The 24,261-nt window shown below is 35.5% G+C and overlaps 1 protein-coding gene across 4 annotated transcripts in view; it reads right to left on the minus strand.

Moving 5' to 3' along the window:
- The window catches only part of Vps13D (vacuolar protein sorting 13D), a 561,523-nt gene that overhangs the window by 260,285 nt on the left and 276,977 nt on the right, over positions 1 to 24,261 (minus strand). For all 4 annotated transcript variants that reach the window (XM_089241869.1, XM_089241867.1, XM_089241868.1 and 1 more), the window contains exons 42-46: positions 18,208 to 18,365; positions 14,713 to 14,926; positions 13,628 to 13,837; positions 8,481 to 8,524; positions 5,463 to 5,561 (exon numbers count right to left, since the gene is read on the minus strand). In XM_089241869.1, coding sequence (XP_089097995.1) covers positions 5,463 to 5,561; positions 8,481 to 8,524; positions 13,628 to 13,837; positions 14,713 to 14,926; positions 18,208 to 18,365 — 725 coding nt within the window. The remainder of the gene's footprint in view (positions 1 to 5,462; positions 5,562 to 8,480; positions 8,525 to 13,627; positions 13,838 to 14,712; positions 14,927 to 18,207; positions 18,366 to 24,261) is intronic.

The raw sequence follows: 24,261 nt of genomic DNA on the forward strand, positions 1-24,261 counted from the left end.
TTTCAGCTTCAAGCATGTTCTCCACCAGACGAGCTCTATGCGGTCGGGCATTATCATCCTGGAAAACAAAGGAATCTCCAATGGCTCCAGCGTAAGGGATGACACGAGGTCGCAGTATCTCGTCTGCATACCTTCGGGCCGTCAAAGTGCCATTCCGAATGATATGCAGGTCCGTACGTCCACCTATGCTGATTCCACCCTATACCATCCAAAGCCGCTTGTAAGTTAAGCGTACCCACTCAATGTTAAAGAAAGGCCGCAGAATTGATCGCAGCGCCATCTGAAGTTTGATGGGTCAAACTTGACGATTGATCACGTGGCTCCCACGCTTCTCTTCCCCCCCTTCCCTTGATCGCGTTATTCCGATTTCAACTTTGATTTATTTTTCAGTCTATTGCTATGGAACCTAAAAATCGATATTCCCACTAAAGCGGACATTTTTTACTTCTTTATAGGAGACGTACTTGTGCCTAAAAGTATAAATCACTCAGTAACAATAACAATGTTATCGACACTTCAACAGCTAAATCTATACTTGTGAACACCCGTCTTCGTGCCATTTTACACCCATCAAATGCACGCGGACTTATTCAATAACTATAATTTTAGTTGGCCCTCAGAAGGCCCGTTTTTATAATTTTAAAGATGAACAATTTGCCAAAATAACCACGAGCAATAGCTAACCAACCTAACCGAGAGTCTTCACATGAGTAAGTAAACAAAATGGCGCCGTGATGGGGAAATGACTTTCCTACCCGATGCTAGCAGCCAATCACAGGCCAGCAAGCACCCATCTAAACAGAGAGGGCACTGATGCCGTTTGGCTACCAGTTTAACGATAGGACTGTTTACGCTTACTCTTAATGCAGCTTTGATACCATCCAACCAGCTCGTCTGTATTGTGACCTTTCACGAACGAATGCGGGGTTATTTCGAGTGCCCCTGTCCCTCCATACCAGAACACGTCGGGTGTCACACTCCAGACTGAATCGGGACTCGTCTGTAAACAGCACTTGGCTCCAATCATGTTGCTCCCAATCTCGATGTTCAGCAGCCCATCTTCTTCGGGCCGAACGGTGGCGTGGGGTCAACGGAATGCAGACTATTGGCCTACGTGCATAGAGCCCTCCCTCATGAAGCCCATTACGTACTGTTTGGCTGGACACCCTTCGTCCTGTTGCCAAGAGCAACCGTCTTTGCAGCTGCGTAGCATTCTTTGTTTTGTTTCGGCAGGCTGTTAACCGTATATACCGGTCATCAGTTGCGTTGCTGTAGTGGCGCGTGGCCGACCTTGCCCTGTTCAACATCTAACATTTCCTGTTTCTTGGAATCGATTCCACAGCTTTGCAACAACACTTCTGGCGACTCCAACAGCGTCCGCGACACTACGTTGTGTTTGCCCGGATTCCAGTCTGCCTATAACACGCCATGCCATGGATTCCGGTAAATCACGTTGTTGAGACATTCTCAAGTCACCTTGTCTCAAAAAAAAAAATACTGCGCAATCGAATTTCACAGTTACGGCAGTAAAACAGACGTTTCTGCAACATCCTGATTTCTGCCCTTATCTCCTTTTTCTGGTTTTTGACGTTATGAACTTTGATTTGCATATGAAGTTTTCTTCTTCCGTTTCCTGCTAGGCTTTAAATTATGGATGATTCATTTTATGTTACTTATCGGTATAAATCTTCACATAATGTTGTTAAAACCATGTGCTCCCCTAATTGTTTTGAGCAGTGTAATTTCAGGAACTGGTGGACGAATGACGGGAAAAGTCTTGAATTTCAGGAACTGGTGAACAAGTTACGGGAAAAGTCTTGGATTTCAGGATGACATCTAGATGACCATTTTCACTGAATAATTTAGACAGGATCTGCAAAACCGATGCAGTATGGTCCGCCTCAATTTTGGTGGGGTCTGACGTTCCGTTACTGCTTGACACTGTCCAACAAAAAATGAAATGAAGGAAATCACGCTGTCCAGATATTTGAGAGGAAGGTGGTCACTAGGGCGGGTTGATTTCCAGATACCTGGTCGAAAGAGTCCAATTTTCCATAGACAACCACAATGGAGTGAAATTTGAAGACAACACCCAGTGGAGATTCAGTAGATTTTGGTTTGGAGACAATTTTAGTGGCACCGGTGTCAGTGCTTCATCTCAAGAAAAAAAATTGAAGTGCCTAGATTTATAAGGCCTAGTTGCTAGCTATTTTTTCTTTCATTTTAAACGAGACATTTTCGCCATCACAAATGGCGATTCGAGATGAAGGGTCCGAGACCCTGTTTAGAGACAAATTTCCATGAAAGACAGATTTTCTCTCTCCCAACTATATAAAGGGGGCAGTATCTAAGGAACTGCATCCGATCATTGGACGCACAAAAAACGTCATTCCTACTTTTATCCATTCAGGGTGCTGAAGAACAAAATAAGAAAATAAAACTTCTCCTACTGAAGTTGTTTGGACAACAGTTCAGGCAATGTAGTCTAAACAAAGAAATAATTTGATTTCAAAAACCTTGATTAAATCACACATTTTACATCATACAATTTTGAAATTATCACCTCAGTTTGGGAAATAAAACAAGCTTTCCATCATACATAAATATTCTTGTTTCATGACATACTGAAAAATTTGAATCTAGACAAAGGAAAATTTAAAAAAAAAGTTTCAAATTCAACACTTTCTCGATGACAGAGATCAAAATTTCAATCATATAACATTTCAAAGTTTCTCTCCCTCACAATACAGTAGACTCTCTGTAACTCGACTATCCGGATAACTCGATATCTATTATTCCCTTTGTTGGCCCAATACTAATTTCAATGAAGGGGAAACTCTCTAACTAGACACATGTTTGGCTTAACTCCGTTTAAGTAGACTACGATTTTTGTTCCTTTGCTACGACTGGTTTTTAAAATTGCCCATGTGTTACCATTCTAAGAATTTTTTGACATTGTCCGTGGGTACTTTGATAATCCTTTGTTTCTTTGTTCCATATGATGGGTCCCTTTTTTGCACTGTGGGTGGGGGGGCGTGCACGTGAAGAATGAATGTTTGAAGCCTCTTGGCCGGCCTATCATTTTAGTGGTGTTTCCAGGATAGGTCTTTCATTCTTTCCATGGCCAAAAGAAGTGTGGATGATCCCTAAAGTGTAGTGTGATCCCTATTTGATGTTGAAATTGTCAACATCCATTAGGGATAAAAATCGTATCAATTGTGAATTGATATTGTCAGTTGGGAGAATGTTTTTGGCGGAACTTGGTTTTACGATTTCTTGGAAAAGGAATAAAAGAAAAAGAGCTAAATCCTGGTCAGACGCTGAATATGTCATTTGGTTATCATTGTGGGATCGCCGGCCGTGAATGAAATGGTTACACGTGAACTTCATACTTTAACTTTAAAATCAAAAATTGAAATTTTCAAAAAACTAGACTCGGGAAAAACTTTGAGTGAACTCACCGAAGAATATGGAGTTGCATGGAAGCAACTGTTTTGTGGTTCAAATCCCTCAATCTCACTCAATCATATTATCAGGACCAATAATTCAAGAAAAGCAAAAGATTTCACAAAAAATCTCACTCAAGGAAATTAGGAATTATCCAAAGTATGAAAACTTTTTACAGAAAATTAGACAAAAAATTTGTGAATTTGTGGATGTTAGAATAGACGCAAAAATTTCTATTTTAGATGCAGTTGAAATGATTGATTCTGCATGGACTCAGGCATGAGTGTCACGATTCAGAACTGCTTCCGTCATGTTGGTTTTTGTTCCGAGTCTTTGGAAAACGATTATTTCTCCAAAAATTTCTCCCCGATTAAGTAGGGAGAAAGCATAAATAGCACTATGGGTGATTGTATCGACGATGAATTTGTGAGTATTGACTCTGATCTTGTAACTTCAGGACTTTTAGCAAACAACGATATTCTAGAATCAATCACCCAAAGCAAGTGCTTCATGTTTCAAAGAAATAGAATCACAGAAAGTTCAGATCAAGAAGTATCTGCACCATCTCTCCATGATGCATTAAAAACTCTAGATGTGATATGTCGTTTCCTACGCAGTCAGGGAAAAGCTGAACAATCGCGGTATAAACTGAATAATGTAGAAAATTTTCGTTTTCTCTTCAGAAAGAAAAACAAGTAAATGTACTTGATAATTTTTCATGAAGTAAATTTTTTTATATGTTTTGATTCTATTTTGAAACAACCCTGAATTAAAATTAATGAGAATTAGCATTTTATTTAATACAATTATTAGAATGTATATAATTACGTACACAAAAACAATCGGACAAAAATTTAGAGTAAAACCCAGCTAACTTGACATGTTTGTGGATACTTTGGGGTGTTGTTACCGAGAGTCTACTGTATTTTACAAACAAAAAATTTTTTTTCTTCAAGTATCGGAAACAGTGGAGAGAAAAGGAATGAAAAAAAATTAAATTTCAAAATTGAAAGACTCACAGGTCTCAAAATTATTTAACTCTTGATTAACAAAAATGTTTGTTTCCTTTTTTTTTAAATCACAACAGACTCAGAAAATGCTGAAGACGAGAAATCGGCTTTTCAAGAATAAAAAAAAAAATATTCGACGGGTACGAATGACGAGAGAGAAAGAAAAAAATAATAAAAGGAATCTTCCTTTTACACGTACAGGAAGCGTTTCATCCGTGCGAGAACCAGAAAACTCGAACTCATCAATATGGCGATATCATCTCCGATTATCTGTGGATCATTCATTAGGTGTCTCTCGCACACAAAATAAAGAATATATTATTCAAAAGAACACACATTTTCTTGTTCAAATGAATTCGTAATTTCCAAAAATTTTACAGGAAGGATCAGAAAAATTCAAGGAATTTGTTGCTGAGCTTGAGAGATTGAGATGTCAGAGCAAATCATTTAATATTTAGGATTTCCCAACAAACACATACAGTGTGATGCATAAAGAGTGTGTCTTTATATACTTAAGCGATGATTTATGACGAAATTTTACACTGGCCTACAACAATCACATGAAGACAGAAGCCCAATAACTATTCACAAGACAAACAACACAATCATATCTAAATTTGACTAATTACACTTATTAGACATGACTATTCTGGGTTAAAATATGTCAGGCTTATTTGTCAAAGGGGGGGGGGGGAAAGTGTCCCATGACTTTTTCCCACCGTGACAACCACCCAACGACTGATCACAGCGCTGGTAGATCATCCCACTATATATAGCCAGAATAATCCAATAATTCACAGATTTACCTACATATGACCCACATTTTTCCCAAGTTTTATTAATTGAGATTTGATACTCTTGCAATTCATTAATTTGTAGATGTGACAAATCTCTGGAATTGCAGAATAGATCAATTCATAATTGCCTATATATAAATCATTTTATACAATAGTTCATACACAAAGAACTTTTTTTGAAAACAAATATAAATTATCAATACCTCACCTTGATCACAAAAGCAACACTATCAAATTTTGAGGCAGATTCAATAAGAACTAATTCAGTGTTTATGAAATTGATCTTTAATTCCATAGATGATTTCATCTGAAAAAAATATATATACATGCATATATTTAACAGACCTTAGAATAAATAAACATCTCAAGAAAGAAATTTTCACATTTTCAAACTCTATAAACTCTAAATTTGAAAAGTTTATTGAAAATATAAATATGTAACCAAGGCCAAATTTGAAATATCTATTATAAAAAAAATAATAATCAAGAGCGTTCCGTTTATTATAGAATTTTTTTTAAGCTCTAGGATGGACCAAATGGGTTCCTAAGAGCTCTATAGTGCATGTTTTGTCTTTTGTTCTGTTGTCTTCATTTATTTTCTATATTACTTGTATTCTGTACTCATGTATTTACTTGTGCTGTTTTGTAATAATAATAATATATATATATATATATATCAGCCTACAGAAAATGGAAATCAAAACAAACCCCGTTAATACAGTGTAACATGGTAAATTCAAATTTTGGGTAATCTGAACTTTTATGAACTTCCCCGAGTTTATCTAATTTAATGTAGACATTTTTTACTTGACCAAAATTTTTTTGGAATAATTTGAAGATTATGAAGAAAAAAAAATCATGATTTTAACGTGAAGGAATGTACACAGTTGGAGGAAGTCCTCAAGCAGTCGAACATTGCTTCTCTCCACAAATTTATTCTATCTCCATTATAAAAGGCCATTGGCTGCAGACAAATTTGTTACAGTAAATCTTTAAAAATAAGAACTTAAAAATTTGGATGTTTCTGAATTTAGATGCACCATGGTTGCCATATATTTTCTACTTCAACTTCTTGCTTGAACACCCATGCTAACATTCTTGTTCATTGAGAAAGCGTTTAAGGAATTGTCATGCAAATCCTAAAGATAATCACAGGTGTTGTGACAACTTGTAATAAAAAACAACAAGAATATCTTAATTTAAATACGGTACCCTCTGTGTATCAGAATTCAATTTACTTTTTGTGTTTTATTGTTTAGCAACTCAGTTAAAAAAATAATTGATATGAAAGTGTGTTGCTCAATCTCTGAAAATAGATCTCTTCAGAACAATTTCTTGTAACAAATTTTTAATGAAAATATATTTCCCTAATGCCGTACAAAATCATTAGCTAAAATTGGGAAACAGTTTTGCGACTGGCAATCAGTAACTGTTTCCAGGCAGTAAGGTCATCATCAAGAAATCATACAATGATGCCGATTTCACAACAGTGGAATAATGCAGCAGCTACAACCAATTATTCATCCTATGTGAATAATAATGATTAAGTTGCAATTTGTAGTCATTTTACGGATCCAGAATAGATTAATTGGATAAGTCAGATTTTGGATAATTCGAACTGTTTTGCTGTACCCTTGAGCTCCAATTCAACAAAGTTTAACTGTATACAGTAAAACCTTTTAAAAATTTTCTCTGGTACTGTATATCAAGAGTAAGCAACTTCTGGCCAAATATTACTCACAGAGGTCTCTATCTTACTACCGAATGACAGTGCTAGAAGTGTTCGAACCCCACCGTCACCATAGTGGTGGTCGGCTGAAGTTGGTTTCCTGTGGTTTCCAACTTCGAGGCGCAAATGCGAGTCGATCTCCCCATTAAAAAGTCTCGCCACAGAGAGCAACAGGCCTACAACAATTAATTATTCAATCATTACACTTCACTCATAGTTAGAAAAACTGGCGGCAGATGGCAGCACACTACACATAACAAGCATTACACAGAAACAAACTTCATGCCAGGTTTCACTACACGCACATTCCAACATGTACCAATTCATTAGAGGTTCCGCAGAGGAATATGGACGAGGTACATGTGTGGTTTAGTAGTAGTAGTGCTAGAAGTGAGAGTACCCATTGTTGTAACCAATTTTTCAGTGCGCTGCCAATCTATATTTCAAATTGAGGAGTGAAGTGTAAAATGATTGAATTTTGCACTTTTGTAGACCTGCTGCTCTCTCTGTGGTGAGTCTTATTAGTTTCATGCCATGGTTCATGGGAGTGGGGAAAGAAACAATTTTGGAAATATATAGAGGGGTGGATCAAATTAAAATGGAACAGTGGTTATATATAATTTAGCTTACTTTCGTATGAGTGTGGCTACATTTTTGTGTAGAGGTAGAGCAAAGGTAAGGAAGGCAACCCCATACTGGGAAAAAAAGTTTCTCTAGGTAGCTGCTTGGATGCATGTGATATGTGCTGGTGGTCAGTCAACTGTATCATCCAGCCAGCAATCAGTTGTCTGCAAGTAAAGAGCAGCATGGCGTGTTATTCTTTTTTTAAAAAGTTTTTTAGTAGCAATGAATGTAGAATATACACAAACAAGAATACAATGCACTGCCATTGATTTATCTGCAGGAATGGCACAAGCATTTCGGCGAGGGATGGAATCTGCGAATGATGATATGTGACCTGGTCAATGTCACCTTGCCATCTCTATAAGGAACACCAACAAGAAGGTGGGAGTGAGTTTATGTTCCATTTGTGTCATCATAACAAAAGCTTTACTACAGGAAAGTCATTGAATGATGGAAATGCTTGCACCAGACCTAGAAATGAGTCAATGACAGTGCATCTTCTCCATTCACTGCCTTTGTTTGCTAATGCACTTTGTGAATTCCAATTCCTCCTGCCACTATAAAAAGGATTACATTGTGTTGCTATTCTTTACTCAAACATTCTCCAGACTCAAATGAAAAATAACCAATTGCTGGCCAGACGATACTGTTGGCTGATCGCAGCACATATCATGTGCTTCCGAACAACTACCTGAAGCAAGTCCATTTCCCAGTAGGGGTTGCCTTCCTTACCTTGTCTCTTTACCTCTACACAAATATTTCACTACACTCATACAAAAATGAACCAAATAATAACCACTGTTTCATTTTCATTTGATCCACCATTATATTTCAATATCATATAGCATGGAAAAAAATAATAATTTTTCTCACCATCTCTTGTTTGGACTTTTCAGAAGAAACTTTTCTCCTATCATCTAAAAAAATGAGACGAAGCAAGGTGATTATTATGCAAGCACAAGTCATGGAACATTAAACATGTACTACAAAAGTTAACTAGTCTGCTTTGTCATTAAAATTCCAGAATTACAAATAATATTACACAGGTTTCTGCATGGCCCCCACATAGAAGAAAGATCAAAGCCTGGGGGCCCCCGCTTTAGGATGTGGGGGGCCATGGGTTTGTGATGAAAATGCTTTCTTAAAAATAATTTGTGTTTTATAGTTTTTTAGATGCTAATTACTGGGGGAATAATTAAAAAATTCCATGACGTCTAGTGTTCAGATATATAGTTGGTTGCATTTCTGTTAATTTTATCCGTTTGTTGTGTTTCGTTATTAAATGTGTTCGTCCATAAAAGTGATGAGTCCTTCATTCATGTCATGCTACAGGACAAAACCTTTTCTACACATAAATACAGGAAAAATTCTGTGTAACAATACTCAAGAGACTACAGAAATTTATAGTTATAAAAAACTTATATTTATAATTATTTGCAATGAAAAGAAATTTATGTAGGTTAATTATCATTATTGAGAATATTGCAGGAGGGGCAAGCGCCCCTCAGCCATTTTAGAGCAGCAAACTTTCATTTTTGGAGCAGAAATTTTGAAAAGGGAACAGAACTAAAAACTAACTATATCTGCAATATAAGGAGTAATTTTTCTGAGAAATGCCAAAAGTTCTGCCAAAAATGGTTGGAACGAATTCTAAATAAATTTCCTTCACAAATTAAAGTCCATTTCAATTTTTTCCAAAGTATCTTATTTGTCACTACTAAAACATGCATTACTGAAATGATGAAAAAAAATTATTAGACTCTTTTCAAATTAAACACCATGCATACTGAAAACCTAGGCAGCAAGAATTTCTGCGGCTTGAACACCAAAATCTTATTCATTTTGATATAGAAAAAAAAGTGTGTGCAGAATATAAAGGTTTCCATGAAAAAAGGTTGGCTTCTCACAGAATTTAAAGAAATGGCTAAATTTAAAAGTGAAATGCAAGATAACAGAAAAATATAAATACATTTACTTAAACAATTTTTCAACATAATAGCATGTTAATAGATTTAAAATGGTTTTTCTGCTGTTTTCTCAGCCTGAAGCCAGCAACAATATTTTCTATATGAATCACAAGTAGCTTTTAGAAGTTCAGCATCTCAATGACAATTTTTTTTCAAATTTTTGATGCCCTTGAACATAAGATTTTGTGTTTTATTCCATTAAGGCATTGGATGGACAGATTTTGCATTGTTCAAACAGACTTTTGTTAACACTGAACTCTCTTTCACTGCCTGCGTTACCATGTGTGAAAGATAAAAAAGCCTTCACCAAAACTGGAAAAATTTTGAACTATAGGCTGCTTTCAAGGTTATTAAGTTTGAATATGTCTGCTCAATATCTATCTATCTATTCTCTTAACTGATTTCACTTCTTTTAATTCTTTGCATTGTAGTGCAACCCATTCATCATACAGAGTTGATAGTTCTGTTGGTGATACAATGTTAAGCAACATCCCAGCAATATGTGAGGGAGTAATGTACCATCCCAGTAATGAACAAGAGGGAGTGCGAAAAACAAGAGAGGGTGCAAACATTTCATTCTCTTCGACAACATTTTTTGGAAAGGTAGGGCATTTATATACAACAGGTATCTCACAGAAGTTATGTATATATAAAATGAGCATGCTCCTAGTACTAACTCCTTCTTTTGACTATTGTTAAGAGCCTGCTCCTCCCCCACCAATGCAGGAGCGGAGCGCGCGGCCATATTGGGTGCCGCTCTAGTTAAATGGAGTTGAAAGGGAGAAAAAAGCTTTGTCGACCAAAAACAAAAACGTGGTCAATAGCCAAAAATAGATTCCACATGGGTAGAGATTTTTTCCTCAAAGCGCCCCTGTTCACCAAATCCAGATTTTCATGTGAAATTGTTATGATCGGCGGCAACCGCTGATAACCACACGACCGCATAATGGCTAGATGACAAAACTATGGATATTTTAGCTGGAATTTATACAGAACCCATTTTTTCCAACAATCTCCGAAAAGTGAGATAGATGGTTTTTCCTCAGCCCAAGATATCCAGAAAATAACTGTTCCTTGGAATCCCTGAAAAATTTTGGTAATTTAAACTAGTAAACCAAATCGCCTGTTCAATTCTTCGCAAAGGTGCATATGCAATCTCGTGGGAAATAAAGCGAATTTATGCCATAGATATGTTGTCTTTGAACACAGGTTGGTAGCTGTGAAATTACCATTATTTTCAGTATGTAACCAGGAGGAGAAAAAAATGCTCTCCGAAATCAGAAAATTCGGCAAGATTCAATCAGGGACTTTGATAGCCCGTGGGTTATATTAATAACACTACAGGACTTTGTACTTCAAGATAGTAGAACTACTTTCCAAGGTCATGAGATAGAGCAATTGTGGTAGATGATGGGAAGTGAAAAAATTTAAGTGGTTCCCCCTCCGTATATTTTTTCTTGTCTCGGAAAAAATGCGTCCAATGAACAAAATTTTCATGCTTCTTTTTCCTAAATTCCGGGTATTTGACGTACTACAGTGCATTAGCGGTACCTCTGTGAACCACAAACATGAATTGGCACACCATGTAGCAAGAGAACCATTTCTGCACAGTTTAGAGCAGCTCTTGCACCCCTGGTATTGTTATATACGATTTTCACTGCATATAGGGATGACATCTAAAAAGTTATATTTCATAATTTATTTAAAAATTACTTTGTTTATCGAAAAGTCTAATAACATGAATATTTACACTTCATTTAAAATATTTTTTAAAGGGAAATATGCAACTACCACAAATGATTGAGGAAAAAAAGTCTGGATAAGGACTTTGTGGACACACTGTATGTATCTGGGGATGATGTCCCACTCCGCCATAAACCTTCATATCTGTCTGATGCAAAGATATATTTAAGAAAGACAGAAAATTCAACAGTGCTTGCAGGGAATCAAATCCACGTCCTCTCACTTGCCGGATGAGTGCCCTAGACCAGTAGACCACATTAAGCTCGTGCGCAATGAACAGGACCGTATATGGTCCAGCTGATAGAAACCTTTGTATGGATAGTGAAGAGTGACATCATCCTTGGATAAATCGCCATCTGGTTGGCACTGTCACCAATTGCGAACTTTGGTTTGAATTAGGTCTGATCATCTATGTACCGCTCAGTGCACACGAGCTCCAAGGAAAGATTGAGATATTCATTGCCTTTGTAGTCTAGTGGTCTAGAATACTCACCCAACAAGTGAGAGGACGTTGGTTCAATTCCCCGCAAGGGCAGTTGAATTTTCTGTCTTTCCTAAATATATCTTTGCTTCAGCCAGCTGTTCAAAACCTTCATAGGAAGCTATTTTGCAAGAAGTATGATAAAAACTAGGTATACATACAATGCGTTTGATGAAGCATATTTAATGCAGATTAATTAGCATTGTTTCATATATAATACATGTGGGGTGATTATAATCAAAGTTCTTATTTCAAAATTAATTTTTTTTTTTTAATTTCAAAGTTCTTATTTCTTAGTCAAAATGACTTGAAAATTTGCATGAATGTTCCTGAGGCAATGAAATTTTGTATGGCGAAGGGAAAAAAATACTTAAAAATTTAAAATAGACAATGATGCACTCATCCACTACATGGAAAATTTGCTCACAGAATAGAAACAATAGCCAGTTGAGGCAAAATGATAATGTAATTAACATGGCACAATTTCATAATTCATGGAAACATCACAAAAATGAAGTCATTCAGACAAACAACAACAACTTACACAAGAAATGTTGAATGTGTTTCTACCATATTCTGGCTATGAGGTGGAAGTGCAAAAATGTTTGTCTAAAAACAGATCAGAGTAAGTAATGATAATGATGTGGATGCGATTTCAATTCACCAAAGATTGCAATCTAACCACTGCACATAATTGCCATTTGAGGTATTATTCCAAAGCCATGCATTGCAAGGGTTAAGGTCAGGTGAATGTGGTGGACAAATATTGTCTCATCCCATTATTGTCAAAATGGTTCTTCAGCAGCTGCTTTGCTGGTGCATCTTGACAAAAGTTGTGCTATCTCCACACTGATTCTGTTGAAGTACCAAAATGATGTGGTTGCACAAAATGGATTATACCACTTGCCAAGTATAGCACATCTGCTTGTATATTTTAAAGAATTTTTTCTTTCATCAAAGAAAATTTCATTGCTTCAGTATCCCTGGCAATTTTCAAGTCATTCTGACCAGTGAGTCTTATATATCCAAAACGCATTACACACACAGTATTGTGTTTTGGAATAAGTAAACAAATTTATTTTCAAAAAAAAAATGTAACTGTGCGTAGCTGTGGATGGTAAGAACTTTCAGCACTTGCAAAAATTAACATGTACACGTACTGTCCTCATGCAGAGTATCGCTAAATAAAGAGTTTTTCCAACCATTATTGGCTTGTTATTTCTGCAAAACTGTTTATCCTCCAGCTGATCAGGTTGAGGTTTCCAATCATACATTCCTATGCGATTCTCTTTTGTTTTTATGTTTTTTACCTCCCCTAAAAGTTTGCACATTGGGTTTCGATTCACTCTGTATAATTTCAAGTAACCAACATGCTTTATGTGAAAAAATATATTTGGGCCTTTTTATGAAATTAAAAAAACACTTATACCATTTGAAGAAATACCATCAGAATGTACCCCAAGAATAGAAAATGTGGCAAGAATAAAAAATTTTGGCAAATAATGAATGAACATGATATTTTTTAAGGTAAAAACTATTTAGGTCAGTTTCACAATATTTAAAAAAAGACTGGTTTAAAGAAAAAAACTTGATTAAAACCAATGTGGTTTGAACCAAACAACCCCAACACACAGTATACAATATAAAATCTTAGCACCCTTAAGTTCTACAAAAGAAGTTACTATATTTTCATCAAAAAATTTAGAATGGGGAAATAGTTTCAACTTATTGTAAAAATGTGAATGTTTCAGTTCTACTAAAAATTTGGTTCTATAGAAGACCTTGTTATACAGAGATATAATTGTAATGTATGCAATTTCATAACTCACCAGATAGTGAAGAAGTGAGAAATCCATAGGTAGTTATCAAGAAATCAATGATTCCGGTAACTCTAATATCATTAAGTAAAAACGTGAGTTTGGTAGATTCATGATTTATTCTATAATGAACTTCTGCTTGAAATAAAGTGTTGCAGCACACATTTCTGGTCTGAGATATAATATCACTGAAAACATTTGGGCGATTATTAGCAGGAAAATCTGAAATAAAAAAATTCAGTCATAACTAGCAAAATAATTGAATATGATGTTAACATAGCTTTCTTCCATTCTAATTTTTTGTAAGAAATGATTAATACATTTTATTCTTTTAACAAATTAATTGATGCCACAATCATCACAGTCGAACCACAACTAAATGCAGATAACTGAACAACCTTAGAAACTCGATATTTATTATTTACATGTTCAGTACAATACTTATGTCAATAGGGGAAAAATTGCTCAGAAAGTGGGTTGCTGTCTCAAAGAGACTTAGACACACATGATGGTTAAACCCCAATCTCTCTCCCTCTTTCACACACACAGTCAATTATAATTTGTAGTTATTACAAATAAATTTTAGAACTTGCCTAGGCATTGGCCAGTTCAAAAATGTTTATGGTACTGCTCTTATGCATTTCAAGAATTTTTTTGTTTCATAGTTTTTATTGTTTGTCTGCCAAAGATCCTCCATTACACCTCATTGTTACATCTACTTCGGCTCTTGCTGCTTGTAACCTGAAAACTTCAGTACTCTCAAAAGCCAGATAGGTGTGAACAATATCTGAAATTTCTGACCAATGGGTGAGCAAACTAGATCAAAATTTGAGAAGGGAGAAGAGAAAAGTTTTTCTTATTTTTGATAATTTTACTGCTCATTCACAAATATCAGATCTTGTCGATACTCTACCTCAAGGGGTGTTGATTTGTCAAGCTTCTATTGTATTTACATGTACAATAATGCCCAATGCTTTTTCAAGGTAATAAATAAGTTTTTGATTCTATTTGTCAATTATAATTTTGCACATCAGTGTATCAATGCAATTGCAACAATGATGCAATTGAAATTTGTGTTTAAGATCACAGAATCTTACCCTTGTATCTCATGTCGGTCACATGCATTTCATTCAACACTAAATCTATATCTTTGCTGTTATCAGAATTCACAACATAGGAGAAAAAAGATTTCACAAAATCAAATTTTGCCAAATGAGCTTGTGTTATATAATTCCAGTTTAGTTCCAAGGAGGAATCCACTAAACACATGTGAATGGCAAACTTGGGAGTGACCTCTTTGGCAGTGTCCATCTGAAAGAAATTTAAATATCAGCCACATTATAAACACATTGGCATAAGTAATAAGCAATGTTGAACTACTTCTATTAATAACTATATATATAATATCAACTATTCTTCTAAATGTATTTTTCAATTATTTTCTTACATGTAAATACAAAATATTGATAATATTTTTTCAAAAACTTCTTTCAAATATAAGGGCTAGTCAGAAAAGGTTAATAATGAATTTATTTTCTAAACAGTGGAAGAAACATAGTAGCAAAATAAAGCTTTGCTTTTAGTTGAAATAACATTTGCTAGGCTAAAAAACATGAGTAAATGGGATAGATTTCTCGATAGAACACATTTTCCTATCACCCTCACTTTGTGCATGTTGAAAATTAGAAGAACGCCCACTTCATAAAAAAAAAAAAGATATGACATTTTACAGGAAAGGGGGGTTCCTGCTATGCTGGGGAAAGGATTAACCAAGTTCTGTCTGGACAATATAATTTAATCTTATAATCATTAAATTAAGTATTGTTAACCTTTTACCGGCCAAATTAAGATTTTAATTTTTCCTCTGTTATTTTCTGTCCTGATCCTTCAGTTTAGAGGTATTAACCATAAAATTTATGAAAAAAATTTTTCTTGTATGTTTTCTGGATTTGCCCATGTCCATAGAAACATTAAAATCAAAACAAAAAGAATTAAATTTTATTCTTCCTTAAAAATAGGTGATTTAAATAATTTAAATTTATGGGATAAGTGCTGAAATGAATGAAATTTTTGTTTTGTAAATTATAAGTTTGGATTCTCGTGCATTCAGGAAAAAAAATCAAGTGCTTTCATGTAAGAAAAACATTATATAATTAAATATAATATTATATAATTAAATATAATATTATATGATTAAATATAATATTATATAATTAAATATAATATTATATAATTAAATATAATATTATATAATTAAATATAATATTATATAATTAAATATAATATTATATAATTAAATATAATATTATATAATATTAAAATATGCAATTAATAAAATTGATGTTCCTAATTGGGAACATTGAGCATTAAAAGATTAAATTAAGATCAAGATGAATTTCAATTAGATATTAAATCCAAACACAATCAATATATCAAAATACAATCAGCCAATTCCCAGTCTACCAGTGAGAATCAGGTAGCAATCACTATACAAAATACTGTGATCGAGTAATAGTAAATTTCTGAATATAGTGAAACCTTGGTACAATGATAGATTTGTCTACAACTATATTTTTTCAAATCTTGTTTGAAATCATCAAAGGTCTAATGTTAAACTCTTCTTGAAACAATAATATCCTTTACCACAGCAAATCCTTCTATAACAAATATATTTTCTATCTCTGCCTATGATCTCACATGTTATTTCCTATTTTCCATCCAATATAATGACTCCCCAATGGCCGTTCAATCCAATACAACGTTTAAAAACTCAGCTCTGCCCCCACTATTTTTCCTTACTAAGAAATGTACAAAATCCATCCTTAAGTGAGTTTGACCTTGGAGAGTTGAATAAAATCGGTTTGCAATGGGATGTCTGGTAAATACCAGTTCATAACTATTCCATGACTGAAACTGCCATTTCTTGAGGTCAGAGTTCCTCAGAATCTGGATTAAGGAAAAGAGGAGTGAAATTCTTGTCTGTCCCTATGTCTATGGCATAAGGACACGTCGTCAAATAGGCATTAATAATTAGAGAATCACTTCTCTTCACGTAAGGGTTAAATATACAGAGAAGTGGACTTGCGTTTTGATATGGAAAATCAGCACTTTGCTTACATTAATTCAACATGGCTGCCTGAAATAAACATGATGGATACCCTTGGACATTACATTACTTATACAATAGTACTTGCAAGAAATTAATTATGATAACTTAATTATTATTATTTAACTCAATATATTGCAACCGCTTACACTATCATAAAGTAAACAATATAATTTTTTATTCTATTCAAATATGGAGTTCTCTTAAAAATCCATTTATTTAAACATTCAATACAACTACCTCTTGTTTACCATCCATTTTCTGTGGAATGAAAGGGATTTTAATAGCGAGTATCCACTAAACTTGTTAAGACATTTTCTGGTATAAAAACAATGCAGATTTAAAAGTTTACGTCAGCAACAGTATTAATTTAGTGATGTGTGATGATAACGCTGTTACTTGACATGATAATCCCTCAACAACATTTTTTTCTTGTTTCTTGGTTTGCAGAGTATCATTATACAAGGGTGGGAAGGGACAAAGTCCATTTTGAAGCAGCTTTGGAGCAATAAAATCCAGGACTCGGAGCAGATATTTATAAATTTAAGCACCAAAATTAACAAGAATATTTTCGTTAACCCTCACCCCCTTTTCAAAATAAAACTGCACCATCTTTTGTTATCAAACATCTTTTCATCAGCTTGTTTTTGTTTTTGGTGTTTCAGGCTTTTGATGCCTTGTTTAAAAGAGCGGCTATCACAAAATTTTTTGCACCAGCAGACTATTTAATATGATTTTTGCTTACTTAGGGCACTACTTGTTGTTTGGAACAGCAGCACTTCAAATGAGTGGGAGAGAATTTTGGGAGAATCAACACAATGTTTGGCGATTCAGCACTAATTATTTGGCAAGATTGGCGATCTGACACTTGTTATTTGGCAACATTGGTGATTTAACGCTTGTTATTCTGCAAAGTTTCTAAATTAGCATTGGTAATTTGGCAGACATGCGCTTTTTACTCCCGGAATGAAAATTTTTTTCATGAAACATTGGAATTTGACGCAATGACCATCGACTACAGTAATTTCTGCTGCTTCCAGTGGCAACTTTTTTTTTTGAAAACTGAACGGGGAAACTGACTCACATTTGCGCTTTAAAGCTGAAAGACCATTGCAAGCCATCTTCAGTTGCACGATCACGGATATTATTGGGATTGCGCAATGAAAAGCCAAATGAGGGGCCAACTGTTCAAATAATGCGATAGTTTAAGTACAGTTTAATAAAACGCGCTCTTCTCGGAAAGAATCGTTTCGCGGCAAGCAGGAACAAAAATTGTTTGCTGTCCTTTTTGAAATTCCAGGCATACTGAAGTAAAATTCTCTATTTGGCGCAGAAAAATACAAAAATACACTATTGGAGCAGGATGGGGCAAGATGTTAATTTCGGCGCAGTGTGGCGCAGAGTTCCTGTTATATCGAGATTTTACTCTAATTTACAAATAAAAAAAGTCAATAGAAATTTTAAAAATCCAATGCTTATAATTTACCAATACAAACTGTCCAATTTCATTGCATGGATCATAAATACATTCTTCCAAATCTTCTCCAAAGTTATCACAAATGATTTCCCTGAACATCCTATATTCTTGGAATCCTAGAACCAATTTTACTCCTAACAAGGTACCTGTCAAAAATATCTCAGGACCTTTCAATAAAAGAAACAGATGAAATATGAAATACAGTAAACAATTGAAAAAATGCTGAAAACAATCAATACATCATTAATCATGTAAAAAATAGTCTACCAAAATATTGCAGCTAACATACACTCATTGCCATAAAAATTTGAGTACCAAGAAAAAGCTGTTGGAATGGAAGAAAATTTTATATATGTGAGTACAACGTTGATATAAGTAAATGACTGCATAATTAAAGCAAAAGAATCATTTGTTATAGGAAACACTACAAATGAATGGAAGTTCTAGTACCTTTTGGTCACCTCTAGCTTGAATACACTATGTGACATGGGTGGGCATTGAGGCATACACGTCCCGTATGGTGTCCTGGGTCATCTCATTCCACAGTTGCTGTAAGCACACCTCTAGTTCAATCAAATTCCTAGGCTGCCAAACTTGCCGTCCCAAGTGATCCCAGTTGTGCTTGATTGGTGACAAACCTGGGGATCGGGCAGGCCAAAGAAAGGTGTTAATATGGTGGAAGTATTTCTGTGACACCCCCGCTGTGTATGGTCGAGCATTCTCTTGTTGGAAAATGCCTCCTGAAACCCAGGCTATGAGTACCAACACATGTAGCTGAAGGATGTCATGAACATACTGCTGGGCTGTCACGGTACTGTGGATGGATATTAGAGGTGACCAGGTGTCGTATGCCGCTGCAGTGGTGATAATGACGGACTTGCATTGCGAGGATCCGGCATCGAACCCCACCGTCACCGCAGTGGTGGTCAGCTGAAGATGGTTTACCGTGGTTTCCAACTTTGAGACGCAAATGCGAGCCGATCTTGCCATAAAAAAATCTCGCCACAGAGAGCAACAGGCCTACAACGATAAATTATTCAATCATTACAATTCACTCATAGTTGGAAGAACTGATGGCAGCACTAAACATAACAAGCATTACACAGAAACAAACTTCACGTCAGGTTTCACTACATGTACACGCACATTCCCGCATGTACCAATTCGTTAGAGGTTCTGCAGAGGAATATGGATGAGGTGCATGTGTGGTTTAGTAGTAGGTGTTGTATGCGACAGCACCCCATACCATCACAAAAGCTGTGCGAGCTGTGTGTCAAGAATAGAGCTGTACAAGTTCTAAAACGCTGAAATTAATTGTACAGCGCCAAGAAATGAAACGAAGAAAAGTTCTTTTGATCAAAGCTGACTTTCAGGCATTGATTAACACATAGTTGCAATCATTGTTTTCCAGAAGCCTGAAAATCGCAGTGGATGCCAACAATAAGTGGTACAAAAAATAAAATAAAAGGGTCAATATATTTGGAAATACGAAACATAATTTGGGCAAAGAAAAAACATCAAAAGTCCCCGTTTGAAAACAAATTTTTGGCCTAAGTATTTGAATTGTAGATCCATCCAGATTTGGGAGGTCTTACTGTATATACTTGCACTTGTTTTCCTAGAAATTTGTATGTTGGGGGCCGTTTCCCTCCCATCTTGTCAGCAAAACTGACCCCTGCCCTGTCAGCAAAATTTTGTCATCTCAGCTTTGCCCCTCTGAATCCTAACGCATATTGTTGGGATCAGAGATGTTCACAGGGTTCATGTGGGCTACTGCCCCCCCCCCCCCCATCACAAATTTAATTTTTGAATGCAAAAAAATATTTTTTAAATTTAAATTTCGGAAGAGAAAATACCCTTATGCATTATTATAATCAATTTCTGTTAACTTCAATGCTGTTTGAGTCTATGAACTCAAAATTTATCTTTAATAAATTCATTGCAACCCACATTCTTAGCCATATATGATAAATAGCATAAAGGCCCTTGGCCCGGCAACAAAATATGGCCCTCATGGTTATCTGATGAGGCCCTTGCCTTCCTCTCAAACCTAATTTTGTAAAAATGAACTAAGCGACACATTTACAGATCACTTATAAATTCATTGCAACCCACCTTCTTAGCCATATATGGTAAATAGCATAAAGGCCCTTGGCCCGGGAACAAAATATGGCCCTCATGGTTATCTGATGAGGTCCTTGCCTTCCTCAAACCTAATTTTGTAAAAATGAACCAAGCGGCACATTTACAGATCACTTAAGTGTACCGTGGTACAATTCCAGAGCATTTTAGCAGCCTGTGACACATTTTCATACCGCTTAAATAACCCAGGACAGTTCCAGAACATTTAAGCGATCCATGACACATTTAGAGGTCCCTTGAGTGACATGTGGCATAGTTTTAGAGCTCTTAAGCGGCCCCCAGTGCAGTTCTACATCATTTAAGTAACCCTTGACACAGTTCCAGATTACTTAAGTGATCCGCAGCCTAATTAAGGATCACTTGAGTGATGCGTGGCAGTTCCAGAGCACTTAAGCAGCTCGGACACATTTCCAGATCACTTGGATCTGCAAAACATTTAGAGATCACTAAAGTGGCTCTGTAGGGCACTTATCAATAGGGGGAATGTTACTTCAAGTGCCCACAAACTATCAAAAGGTTTTTCTCGTTTTTGGCGCACCGAGAAAGATGTCATTAAGACTATTTCATATTTTTTGCAAAAAAGGTGGTTGATGATGTAAGCATTATCCAAATCCCGCTCCTCCTTTGTCATCAAAAAAGTAAGCAAATTTTAGACCCCCCATCAATGCTGACGTAATACTTGAATGACCTGACTTGATAATTACATATACAGTCACACACACAAACCCCATTATAGCACCCTTGATATCACAACAACCTCGTTTAGTGTCAGAAACTTTCTGCGAACAAATCTTCCATTTCTAGGCTTTGCACGTGTTAAACTGTAACTCAATATAACGACAAACTTGTTATATCGCCAAAATAAATGGTGGTGTTAAATCAGGGTTCAACTATTTTTCTAAAATTTATATTATTTTAATGTTTCACAAGAAAAATCAGCAGAATCTTTTTATTTTCTCTAATTTTCCCACAGCTACCAAAGGAAAAAAAAGAATGCCCTACCTTTTGTACAGTTTGAATTACAACTTGCCTATGCAGCACTAAGATGGCTTGATTCCAATTATACTGATCGCTGTGATACTTACACATCACTCTTAATCACTACTGATAAATATAATAATCAGATGTGCCAACTTTTAGAATCCAGAAATCCGGAGATTCTTCCGAGGGGTTACCCCCCATCCTAGCACTAATAGACTGGATTTTAAAAAAAATTCAGAATTTTTTTTAAAATCAATTAAGACAAAGTTCCATAATCCCCCCCCCCCCCCAAGGCAGGTTCTGTATTGCCCCTGAGCAGAATATAATTTCATGTCAGTCTTTCCATGCAGAATAGAGAAATCACATCTATATACTGTTCATAAAACCTAAGTTTCCTTTCGTGGATGCTATCAGTGATTGATAATCTTGGGTATATGAACTCTTAAAAGCTTTATATAGCTCAAAGTTTTATATTTCCTTTAGGAAGACATATTTAATTGGACGAAACAATTTGAAAATGTTTACCGCATGGCTCTTAATGGAATACAATAATGATTATACAAGATTTTCGGCAACCAAGGTCATGCCCTGATAAATGATTGCTGATAATTGCTATGTAAAGTCACGTCTTTGTCAGTTTCTTAAATGCGGTCACCAAGACTTTTTTTACGGCTGCTCAATGGAAATGACCATGGCTGTCCTCTATGAGTATTTTCCCTAATGATGACGGCATTAATTGACATCACGACAACCTGAAGGCTTGCATGGAAACTAATTTTCTGTCAAAATCCAGAGAGCAAAAGGAAGGATCAGAAATCTGGAGTCTCCCACTTGAATCCGGAGAGTTGGCAGGTCTGAATAATTCATACCCACTAACATAGAAGAAGCATTCGAGAATTTAAATGCATTTTAAACTACATCAAAACATTTGAGATTTGTAGATTCAACTGTATAAAGTGATTTTCCCCACTTGTACATCACGTTTTTTTTTTGGCATTTAAAGCCATTCAGATTGGGGAAATGATAATAATGATCATAAATCTTATACTGGATATTGTTTTGTACCAAGTGGAACTAATTTCATGGGAATCCCATAAGCAAAAGACTGTTGCTTTAAGTTCAACTAAAGGCCCGTTTACACGAGACAAGTGCTTTAGTGGGCAACTTAATTTTTAGTTGCCAAGTACGAGACAATGTATGCAGACGATAAGGGCCGTTTACACGACTTTAGTTGGCAAGTGCAGAAGTGATTTAGTTGATAAGTCAGATAAGAACGGTTCTATTTTTTCCGGTTAAGTAGACCTATGCGAATGCGCCAGTGGGCGTGAGCTGCCGCGCTGGAGGGGTCTTTTTGCTCTCTCACGGAGGGGTTTATTTTGATCTCAAGCGCGAACCTGTTCATACTCCGTCGTCTCCTGAAGTTTCGCTAGAATTCCGCGGGAATATTGGATGGTGAGGTGTCCAGAGGACACAACCTTCAAGTTTGTTGAAAAATATCTTCGCCATGAATGTTTGTTGAACTACTGAAATGAAAATTACCTTAACAAACAAGCTAAAAATTATTCTATGTTGTAAAAAGCTATGGAATATTCTGTCAACGTGATGTCAGGAGTTGAAAAAAATTGAAGAGTCAAAAATATATATCGGGTGTGGAGGAGTTATATATTAAAAACTGGAGGGGGGTTTCGAATATTTCTCTCGTCCAGAACGAATGTGCTGCCATCTGTTGTAAAAATACATGATCAAATACTGTATTCAACATAAAGATATCATCTCTATAGATTAAATTAAAAAATAATAATGATTTCGAAAATTTGGAAATAATTTTTGTTTAATGAATTTTTATTATTTAATTTTTAACCCTTAGAATTTCCTACAAATGCCAGGAATCTTCTCCCGTATTTTCGGCTTCCATAATTCATAATTTATCTCCTCTTCAACTTCGATTAAAATATCATATAATCGATATTTAGAACTTGGAGGAGAAATAGAGAAATCTTATATTTCTTCTCGATGACTTACATAAGTTTATAATATGTTGTGTATTCTTTTTTCCCCTGTGGCATCATCTCTCGCCTCCCTTACGTGGGTGGCAGAGGCGAAAAAAGGGGACAAGCGAACTGTTTCCCTTGCATGACCTACTTCTTGCTCAGTGTGTTGTTCTCGCGCAAGTGAGAAAAAAATTTCTTCATTTTTATTACGTGGAATTAATATTGTTAACCTATGTAAATAGTTTTTTAAAATTAAATGAACTTAAATATTATCAACTGTTTCTTCAATTGGAGTTACATCGTCCTCAATGTGTACCACATAACTATACCCCTCTTGGGTAAAAGTGAAAGTGAATAAATTTATATTCTTCTTTAAAAAAAATATATAATGTGGCTCTGATCACAGTATTCGTAAGTTCTACCTGATCATCTTCATCCAGCGTTACGAAAGCTATGAGCTTTAAAAAAAGCACCTCTCTGAATGCTAGATAAATAAAAAATTATTACTATTATACTCCCGCACGTTGCGTCTCTCTCTCTCCGTGGATTTAAGTAGACTGAAGCGCGCATGCGCTAACTGCGCTCGCCTCCGTAAAAATTATCCAATGAGCATCTACTTGCCACTTATACGTGTGGACACTTTCAAGAAGAATCGGTAAGTTAAAATTAAGTTGCCAACTAAAGCACTTGTCTTGTGTAAACGGGCCTTAAAGCAGAGTACATGGCACTTACAGAAGGAGTTAAGGAAGTCATTTATTTACAAAAAGTGATTTCAGCATTAGGAATGCATGATATATGCGAAACTAAAATATTTGTTGATAATCAAAGTTCCATAAAGTTGGCCGAAAATTCTGCTTATCATAGTCGTACTAAAAATATCAATATCCGACATCATCTTGTTAGAGGTCGCTTTAAATAAAAATATATCATTGGAATATGTGTCCACGAC

Source organism: Pholcus phalangioides, unplaced genomic scaffold (assembly GCF_987345545.1).
Source record: "Pholcus phalangioides strain wild (caught in Gottingen) unplaced genomic scaffold, Ppha-v1.0 ptg000014l_1, whole genome shotgun sequence".
Taxonomy (NCBI): Eukaryota; Metazoa; Arthropoda; class Arachnida; order Araneae; family Pholcidae; genus Pholcus; species Pholcus phalangioides.